General features: G+C 45.7%; 1 protein-coding gene across 1 annotated transcript in view; it reads left to right on the forward strand.

Annotated features, from left to right (window-relative positions):
- COL26A1 (collagen, type XXVI, alpha 1) overlaps nucleotides 1-10,395 on the forward strand; it is a 120,081-nt gene that overhangs the window by 50,115 nt on the left and 59,571 nt on the right. Inside the window, exon 3 of the mRNA XM_012728882.1 lies at nucleotides 3,238-3,335. Coding sequence (XP_012584336.1) covers nucleotides 3,238-3,335 — 98 coding nt within the window. The remainder of the gene's footprint in view (nucleotides 1-3,237; nucleotides 3,336-10,395) is intronic.

Genomic DNA, 10,395 nt, shown 5'->3' on the forward strand with positions numbered 1-10,395 from the left:
GGCAATGCCTTTGGTAACAACACCCAGTGTTGTCAGGCGTGGGGACGAGGGCTTTTCTCTACATCTTTTGCTGGCTTTCCGTTCAGGGTGGGCCTTTTTTCAGCAACATGGGCCTTTTGAAACATAAGCCTGAGGAATCTGCCATATTTAGATGGTTTTGCAGAAAGGTGTGTCCAACAAAGCAGACTTTTGTAACATCCTCCTCCACACTTTCTTCTTTTCTTTCCTGTTCAAATGACTTTCAGTACTTCTGTTTCTCCCTGGGGATGAGCTTTGGCAGAGGGACTTTCCATTTTCCTGCCTTCTCTTTTTGCTTTGTTTGACCACACTGGACAGCGCTTGAGTGCAGGCCTGTCTCTCCGTCTGGCGGGCACTACTCCCGGAGGCCCTGGGGTACCTGTCAGTTACCCCGACAGTCTGGCATTTGTGTGTGCTCAACCTGGCGCCGCTTACGGTAGAACTCAGCTCTCTCAACCCTGTTCTTCTTTTAGCCTTTGAGTGCTCATGAGTTTCTGGACCTCTCTTTTCTCGAGGTCATCCAAATCATAGCCATCGTGCTTAATGTGTAAGTCAATATATCATTTTGTGGCCATGTTGCTGCTGGGTGCAGCCTTCCAGGAGCTAAGAAGTTCTCGGCTTGGGGTTTCAGGGACCCGAGCAGCATTCTTGCAGGAAAGGACCTCTCCCATTACTTTGACCTCGCATGGTTGTGCGAGAACAGTTTGTGGCACAGGGCTGCCGCTGGAGAGGCCCCGTCAGCTGGGGCCTCGGATTCCCTCCCGATGAGGAGAGGACCCCACAGTGTGCGGTTGGGAGGAAGCTGTCAGATGAGCGTGATGTGTGTTCTGCACGTGTGTCCCTGTGCAGTGTCCACTGACCTCAGGCCGTGCACATGCACCCTTCCACTCTGTTCACCCCCAAAACCTGGGCCCCATTGTGTGTTCATCATGCAGAGGGGCACAGGGAGGCTCAGCACTGCGTGCAAGTCCCTTCTGTGAATTAGGGGCTCCCTGTGCCCCTGGGCACTGAGAGTCTGGGAGGGGCCCATTCATGTCATCAGCTTCATGGCAGGCCACTGTCCCCACGCCAACAAGGGCAACTTTCCCTCCCTTTCCCTGCACCCCATCCGGGTACATTCCTGGCTTTCAGGTCTCGCTCAGCTAACTATTGATATGTTATTTCAGGAATCAGTTCTAAAACTGGCATCTATTTTGCCAAGGAAAGCTTCTCGCCTCCCCTAGTTGGGTGTGCTTCAGGCTGGGAGATCTGCTGCAAGAAGGGGTGTGAGAGGGTGAACGTGTGTAGGAGAGTGACTGAGTGGGGGCACGTGCCAGTGTGTGCACACGTGGGTGTGTAGAAGCCTGAGAGCATTGTGTGGGTGTGACGGTGTGTCTGTATGAGGCTGGTGTGTGAGTGAGCGGGGTGTGTAAAAGCGTGTGAGTGCGCGTTTATTCTGCAGTGTGCTGAAACCCTTCGGTGCAGACTCACTGCCCCGTGTCCCACAGGACACTTGCTGTAAGGAGCGATGATGTATCCACCCCCTAGTCCACCACAGACCAGGCCAGCTCCTTCCTGGAGCGGGGAGGTCTGAAGATCGAAGGTCCAGGCTTGCTCCGGGGTCAAGCTGGGCCCTTCTGGGTGCAGACTTCCACTCCTCTTGCAATGATTTCTCCCTGGCCTCCTCCCCTTAGATCTCCAGGGGGAAACTGGTTTGCTGGAATGTTTACAAAACACGAGTGAGAGGATTTTTTTTAAAGAGAAAAATTAGTGTAACAGGATTTTTCAGATTTAGTACAGTGTTTCTGAAATTCAAGATGTGACTCCTGTGTTTTCCTGTCAACAGTGCGTCTCGAAACATCATGCCTGCTGCTACCAATTAATTCATAACTCTGCCATTCACCGACGAGGTGCTTGGTGTCAGCAGATTCAGAGGTGGTGAAGTCAAGAGCTTTTGCTTTCATGAGAAAGTCGTGCCAGCGTGATCAAATAGCAAAGTTATAATGATACCTGGCACAAATAATTAAGGCTGATTTATCCCCCCCCCCTTGTGAAATTTGGTCATATATTTATATTCACTAGTTTTGGAGTTTGCAAAATTGTATACGACTGATTTGCAAGAACAATTTCAAGACTTTAGGGGGTGTGAAATTTTGCTGAGATCCACAGCATTTTGCAGGAGATTTAATGGCCAGATTTCAGGTTTTCATTGAAGTATCTTCCTGAGTTTCTTTCTTTTTGTTAAGATTTATTGTTTATACATACAGAACTGGGGTACAGGCCAGCGGTGCAGAGGCAGTGAGAGGATTCACCAGAGACAGAGTGGGGAGCAGAACAGGCAGATTGATGAAGTCACTGCTGAGGGGAAGCAGCCGGTGGGTCAGGAGAGGTCTGCTGTGCTGTGTGGGTCAGCTCCAGGGCGGGGATCGAACTCACACTTGAAGTGGCTGCTGCTAGCTTCACAGTGCTGTGCCACCTGATGTGCCACCAGGGAGGGCCCCCTCCCTGAGTTTCTGAAGGATGAAGACCCGTCTTATCAATCTGTGACCCCAATATAGCATGTAATTGGTAATCAATAAGTAACTATTGGATATTCCACCAAAGGAAATACTGACTGGGGAAACGGTGGGAGTGCAGGGACTTGGCGGAGGGAAGCCGTGTGTTCTAATGGCATTTTTCTTTTACTTCCTCGTGTTCTTGGCCAGTGTCTCAGTCAGCCTGGGCTAACAAAATATCACAGGCTGAGGGTGGAAACAGCAGACATTGATGTCTCAGGGGGCTGTCCGCTCGCTTGCTCTGTCATCACTGGTCTCCCCTGAGCAAGTTCCTGCACAGCTTCTCTCTGCGCCTCAGGAGACCACCAGCCACACTGGATAAGGGCCCTACTCTTAGGACCTCATTTAACCTTAATTACATCCTGAAGACCTTATTTATAAATAAAACCACCTAGGGAAGCTTAGCTTCAGAATATGAATGGGGGGCAATTCAGTTTGTAGGGTTTGGTGTGGGGACACCACAGGTGGCCTTGTTGGAATTGATGGAAAACAGCAGGAGGGACCTTAGATCACCCCCAGCGTGGGGGGGGGGGCGGTGTTCGTCACTGACCCAGGGCCTCACCTGCGGCGGCTGGGAGTGTGGGCTCGGCAGGCCTGCTGGGACCGAGTCCTGGCGGGGCAGGCCGGGCAGGAGGGGATCCGGGTGTGCTCACACTGTCCTGACGCTGCCCTGTGTTAGTTACAGGACTCTGATCAGACCCACGTACAGAGTGTCCTACCGCACGGTGACGGCGCTGGAGTGGAGATGCTGTCCCGGCTTTACAGGGAGCAACTGTGACGAGGGTGAGTCCTGGGCCCGGGCGGGGGGGGGGGGGGGCTGGGGGGGCCACTTGAAGAGTGTCCGTGTTCTCCTCTCCCCTGCCCTCCTCTGAGAGCTGGGCTCCACTTTCTTTCCTTCTTTGGGCCAGGTTTCTCCAGTTTTGAGTCTCAGGGCTGCCTTGCAGTGAGGGGTCCCCCTCCCCAGTGGACTCCCCAAGGGTGCAGGCAGTAGGCTTGGTGACACTTTCCTTCCTAGATATAGATATAGATATAGATATAGATATAGGTATAGGTATAGATATAGATATAGATATAGATATAGATATAGATATAGATATAGATATAGATATAGTGATCTAATCACTTGCAGATTCTTTATTTGCTAAAATTTGTTTTTTTTTAATATTAAAAAAATTATGCATATAAGAACTGTGGTGTAGGTCAGAGGTGAGGGGCGGGGGTGGGGGGGGCGGTATTGTGAAAAGACTCCCCAGAGACAGGGTGGGGAGCAGCCGCCTGATAGGCAAGCTCTGCTTTGCCATGTGGGTCAGCTCCCTGGCCGACTGGGGATCGAACCTGTATTACAGTAGCTGGTAGCAGCTTAAATAGCACTGTGTTTAACCCATGTGCCATTAGGGAGTTTCTAAAGCTTATTTGGAAGCCCTAAATGTCATGGGACTTTCATGATTATCCAAAGGTATGCACAGGACATCAAAAAATTTGAGTTTTGGCCCTCCCTGGTGGCGCAGCGGGTTAAAGCACAGCACTGAGAATCTAAAGCTGCTTCCTCATGAGTTCGATTCCCGCCTGCCCCGGAGGTGACCGCATGGCGCGCAGACCTCTCCTGACCCGCCCGCTGCTCCCCTCAGCAGTGTATTTCGTTGATCTGCCTGTTCTGCACTCCACTCTGTCTCTGGTGAATTCTCTCACCCTCCACATCTCTGACCTGTATCCCAGTTCTGTATGCACAAATAAAATAAAATCTTTAAAAAAAAAAAAATTTGAGTTTTACCACTTAGCTTCTGAAAAGCTCTCACGATAGAAACGATGTCCTTTTCAGGGTCTGCTTAATGCCATGTTTATCATATTTTTGTGCTTTTGGGGGACGATCTCATTGTTTAAAATGTCTCCAAGTGCAAGGCTAGCTAATGTTCCTGTAAGGAGTGACATGCCTTACAGAGAAAATGGGTATGTTCCATAAAGGTTTTGATTATAAGTTCATCCCTTTAATAGACATAGGGCTATATGTGTGTTCCACTTTTAATTTTATAATTATCTATGAATTTTAAAATCAACTTTATTGAGGTATACTTTGCATAATCTAATCCCAACAGATATTTATACTTATTACATATATTTAATTTTCATAGCTCAGAAGCATGCAATTGAATACATTTTGACCCCATGAGTAACTGCCTAGATGATATCCTGTCTACCAGTTTTCCTCAGCTTTCTGACCTCTGATTCCTCTTTCTTCAATCTAGAAAGTTTGTCGTGGTATATTTAGTCTCCACTCTGTGTGCTCCGATCCAGGAGTGGCCAGGAATCACCTTACTTGCTTTTCTTCTCTCAGGGATTACTGTCCACGCTGTCTCTTGTTCAGTGTCTGTGAACATTTGTTTAATAAACTTTGTCCAATTTTCTACCTGTTTATGGTGGGAGGATAACTTAAAGATGAATTAGTCTATCGTGCCTGGAAGCAGAAATTGTAAATCATCCTTACTGTATTTTTAGTTCTCTCTCAGGGTTGTTTCTTGGTAATTCTTCAAAGAGCTGTAATCTGCATCCCTGTCACAGATGAACTTGGGTAAATACGAGGCTGCTCCATGTGAAATGGTGGTAACTTTTAACAGTACATGTTCACTCATTCACCCCCCGCCCGTGTGCTACTGTGGTTATGTTTTACATCTGTGTTGTAAACTGTACATTTTAATATTAAACCGCCAGATATGCTTTTTCAAAAGTCAAAGGAGAAAAAAAAGTAGTCTTCTATTTATCCCATAGTTATCATCTTTAGTGATCTTTCTTTCTTCTTGGAGCCCAGCCTCCAAAAATTCTGTTAGCACTTCTTATAGCGCAGGTCTCTTTGCAAGACTGTTCTCAACTTCAAAAAAAAAAAAAAATTAGATTAGTATCTATTTTTCCTTAATTAAATTGTGGTAAAAGACACATAAATAAAATTACCATTTCAACTATTTTAAAGTGTATAATTCAGTGATATTAAGTATATCCATCTAGTTCCAGAACTTTTTTTTATCACCCCAAAGGGAAACCCCACGTGCATTAAGCAGTCATTCCTCATTGCCCCTTGCCTTTGCCATTGGCAAGCACAAATCTGCTTTCTGTCTCTATTGATTTGCTTATTTTGGATATTTCATATAAATAGAATCATACAATATGTGGTCTTTTGTGTCTGGCTTCTTTTACTTAGTGTAATGTTTTGAAGCTTCATCCAAGTTGTGGCATAGATTTGAATAATGAATAATATTCCATTATATGGATATACCACATTTTGTTTATCCATTCATCAGTTGATAGATATTTGGGTTGTTTCCACCTTTCAGCTATTGTGAGTAGTGCTGCCATGAATGTTCACGTACACGTTTTTGTTTGAACACCTGTTTTTGATTCTTTTTGATATATACTTAGGATTGGGATTTCTGAGTCATGTGGTAATTCTCTATTTAACTTGCTGAGAAACTGAAAAACTGTTTTCATAGTGACTGCACCATTTTATATTCCCACCAGCAATGTACAAGGTTTCCAATTTCTCCACATCATATTCAATACTTTATTTTCCATTAATTTTTGAATTATATTTTCATTGAGCTCATGTTCTGGATTGACGATTTTTTTTTCTTTCAGTACTTTAAACAGATTGGTCATTCTATTGTCTTTTGGCATCCATTATTTATAATGAGAAGTCTGCTGTTCCTGTGTTGTTTCCTCTCTGACTGTATCTGTTTTGCCTTTGGTTGTTTTCAAGATTTTACTTCATCTTTGTTTTTCAGCAGTTTGACTATTATGTTATCAGGTGAAGTTATCATAATTCTGCTTTGGGTTCTTTGAGAATCTTGAATCTGTAAGTCCATGTGTGCTTCTTTTAAAATCAGCTTAGGAAAAACATTTCTTTAAATATTTTTTCTGCCCTCTTTTCTCCTCTCAAGCTTCCATTCACAGACATGTTAGGTTGCCTGATACTGTTATTGATGCTCTGAATTATCCCCTCTGTTCTTCAGGTTAAATAATATCTATTGACCTGACTTCAAATTCATTGACTCTGTCTTCTACCATCTATAATATCTGTTAAACTCATCCAGTGAAATTTTCATTTTAGACAAAACTTTCAGTTTAAAATTTCCATTTGTGTTTTTTGCTTATATTTCCCCAATAAGATTTCCTCATATGCTCACTTATTATCACCATAAGTTATTTCCTATCCTAGAACTAATATAGAATAACTAATCCTTGTCTTCCATTCCCAACATCTGGGTCATTTTAGAGTTTGCATTGTCACCTTTCTTTTGATTTGGGTCACAAATCCTTCCCTTCCTCTCCTCCATCCTTCCTTATAACTTTTGCTTGACTACTGAACACTGAATAATATGTTATAGAGATTCTGGCTTCCTTGAAGCGTCTTGATTCTTATTGTGGCAAGCAATTCCATTACTAGGTGCTATTTTTGACTTCACTTCTGCCACCCTGCATCACTTTAGTTGAGGTGCACAGGAAGAAGCCATGTAGTGTCGGATTCACTCATCCCTCTCCCTTTTTGCAAGGGTTGAATTCCTCCAGGTTCCACTGGCTTCTTGCTGATTTCTAGTGCCTTCAAATAGCTTTTTTTTTTTATCTAGAGTTTAACATTTTTATCTGAAGTAGTGTTAGTCTGATATAGCTACTCCACCATTCTATTATTGGAAATTATGAACCTCCTTTTTTTTTTTTTTAAGATTTATTTATTTATTCATATAGAACTGGGGTACAGGCCAGAGATGTGGAGGGTGAGAGGATTCACCAGAGACAGAGTGGGGAGCAGAACAGGCAGATCAACGAAGTACACTGCTGAGGGGAGCAGTGGGCGGGCCAGGAGAGGTCTGCCACGCCATGTGGTCACCTCTGGGGCAGGCGGGGATTGAACTCATGCGAAAGTGGCCTAAGCTTCTCAGTGCAGCGCTTTAACCCGCTGCGCCACCAGGGAGGGCCCTATGAACCTCCTTTTAATCCAAACCTTTGTTCATACCTTAATAATTTCCTTAAGATAACTTCCTATGCAGAGCCATTGAGTCAAGGGTCATACACCACATCAGGGTTTTTGAATCATATTTCCAAATTAACCCCGAAATGTTGCTGATGACATTGCTAGAGGCCTGTCAAGGCTGTAGATTGACTCTGCATCTGGAACATAATTTCTGCCAATGCTGAGTAAAGGAGTCAGTATTCAGCATAGATACAGTAGCATTTTTTCATAGCTGGATTTCATTTTAAAAATATATCTGTAAGCTACTTTTTGTCAGTAGCTAGTCCTCTAGTTAGTTCAATCAGCTGGTGGACTAGAGGTGACATGATCACCTTTGTCAACATCACATCATCTTGTAAGGACTTCCAGTCCCGTTGCATCAGTGTTGCTGTAGACTGAATATCTGTGTCCCCTCCCTGACCCAAATGTATATGTTGAAACCTGTTTTCCAAGGTGGTAATGTTAGGAAGTGGGGCTTTGGGGGGATGATTAGGTCATGAGGGGGGATACTCATGAATGAGATTAGTGCCTTTATAAGAAGTGACCTATATATTCTCCCTCCTCCCTGTTGCCATGTAACATATTGAGAAGATGGTTTCTGGAAAGCGGGACTTCATCAGACATAGAATCTGCTCACTTCCAGCCTCTGTAACTGGAAGAAATAAATGCTTGTTTATAAGTCATCTAGTTGATGGTATTTTGTTATAGCAGACAGATGCAGAAACTCAGCAGTAAGAGGAGACTTGATCAAGGTCATCTTACTGAGAAATAGCCAATGCAAAACTAGAACCTGGATCTTTTGGCTCTTGATTAAGTGTTCCTTACTTGAGACCTTTGAGGTCTTGAGACATCTCACCCAAAGTTGCCCAGCACAAGGTACAGGCCATTTGGCTTCTAGACTGGCTCCTTCCTGTAGAACATAAGGTAGCCTGGTCCCTAGTGTTTAGAAGCCAGAACTGATGTTTTAGAGATTTACCACAAAAAGTTGATGGACTCATTCATCAGGGAGATAATACATTTAATTCAACCAGGGGATCTTTCTTCCTTTTTTCCATCCCAGCTGGAGGCCTGGCTAGGACAGGAAATGAATCCCCTGGTCCCCCATATGGGCAAGGGCAGGCCTGGGGTGAGGTGGCTTAGTTAGTGCATCCAAGCATTGAGCTGATTGATTTGAGTCCAAGATGATGCTGACACTTCACCTCTGGCTCCAGCTCTGTGTGTGAGTGTGTTTGTGTTTTGAATGGCTGAGTGTTCAAAGCCAGAAGGGGCTCTCTTGGGAGGAGGCTGCAGCCTCCTGGCCAATCTGCAGAGTTCAGCATTTTAAGGAAATGATTCTCATCTGATGGTGTTTCTGAGACTTGCCTACCATGATTGTCCTAAAGGGAGGGACAATTACGGCCATTATTCAAACTAGCTGGGTGTCTGGGAGTTTCCACGCACTGTGCTCAATGCGTGGGTCACAGTGATAAAAAAGTGAACAGCAAGTTCATAGGCAGAGTATGTTTGCAGAAGGGTGAAAAGAGGCCAGAGGAGTGAGCAAATAATTCTGATATTATAGAATAAATCTTTGCTAATTTGAAGTATTTGCAGACCCATAGGAAGTAGGGGCGTGGGTGGGGGGTCCTGCTGCCCCAGCCTGACCCTCTCAATCCAGGACAATGCTCTCCTGGACATCCCCTCTCTCCTGGGCTCCATCTTCTCCCCCACTGGCTCCTTCCCATCAGCACCAGAGCTCATCCGGTGTCTTTCACTTTAAGAAAACCACCTCACTGAGTCTGTATCATCCCTTAGCCACTACCCTCTCTTGGGCTCCTGCTCTCAGACAAGTTTCCGGAAGGGACTCCCCGCCTTCTTTGATGGTCTTCCTGCTCCTGGGTCTTCTCCAGCCTGTGAGGTGAGGCCTCTGCCCCACATTCCACTCGGTGTCTTCTTCCTGTGACCTCTGAGCACTTGTCCTTGCCATTCTTACGTGTCCCTAGGAAGGATCTGGAACTTGACATGTTCCTTGAATAAATGAATGATTGCAAAGGCATTTTTCATGTGTGTGAGATGAGTTCCGATGGTGGGTGTGTGGTTACTCCCACTGTAGAAATGAGGAGCTGAGGCTTAGAGAAATGTGGATATTCTTAGTGTGAGGTCTTGCTGGTGCCATCAGGGGTGGCGGCAGTTGAGTGGTGGGGACAGGAAGGTGTCCATTGATGCTGTCAGCTCACTGCTTCAAACTAGGGACTTGCCACTCAGTTACTTCTAACACCTGCCTTTTTCCTGATATCTTTGGTAAATTTTGGGCCCTTCTGAGGAAGATGGCTTGGGGGCCTGTTGCACTCAGTATCTGCCCTTGCTCCCTACTTCAACAGACAGCATGGTCTGGCAGATGAGATCCCAGCCTCTTTGATATCCCGCCCCAGCCAGGAGTGGTTCCAGCCATGGGCTGGGTGTTGCTGTCAAATAAGCATTTTTCGGCACCTCCTGTCATGTTGTATGTCTGTAAAGATCCAGATTTCACTTCTCTTTCCTTTTTCTGGAAAGCATTTGCACAGAGGCTGGCCCAGGTGGCGGGCACAGCGCTGGGCTGTCTGCATACCAGGGCTTCTCAGTATACCCCACAGAGGTCTGTTTCCCCGCGGGCACTTGGGGATGGCAGGGACTAAAGCAGTGCCCGAGTTGGTTGCTAAGCTCGGGAATTTCTTGGGGGGGCTTCTGGGCCAGGTTTAAGCTGCCCCAGGGAGAACTTGAGCATTTCCTTGCTGGCTGGAGGGATCCTGCATCTCCACAGGGCACAGGCTTCTGGTTGAGGTCAGGTTCTCCTGGCACTCACTCTAATGAACACAGGAGGGAGACAGGGGT

The sequence above is a fragment of the Condylura cristata genome, unplaced genomic scaffold, assembly GCF_000260355.1.
Source record: "Condylura cristata isolate star-nosed mole 26May11 unplaced genomic scaffold, ConCri1.0 scaffold00024, whole genome shotgun sequence".
NCBI lineage: Eukaryota > Metazoa > Chordata > Mammalia > Eulipotyphla > Talpidae > Condylura > Condylura cristata.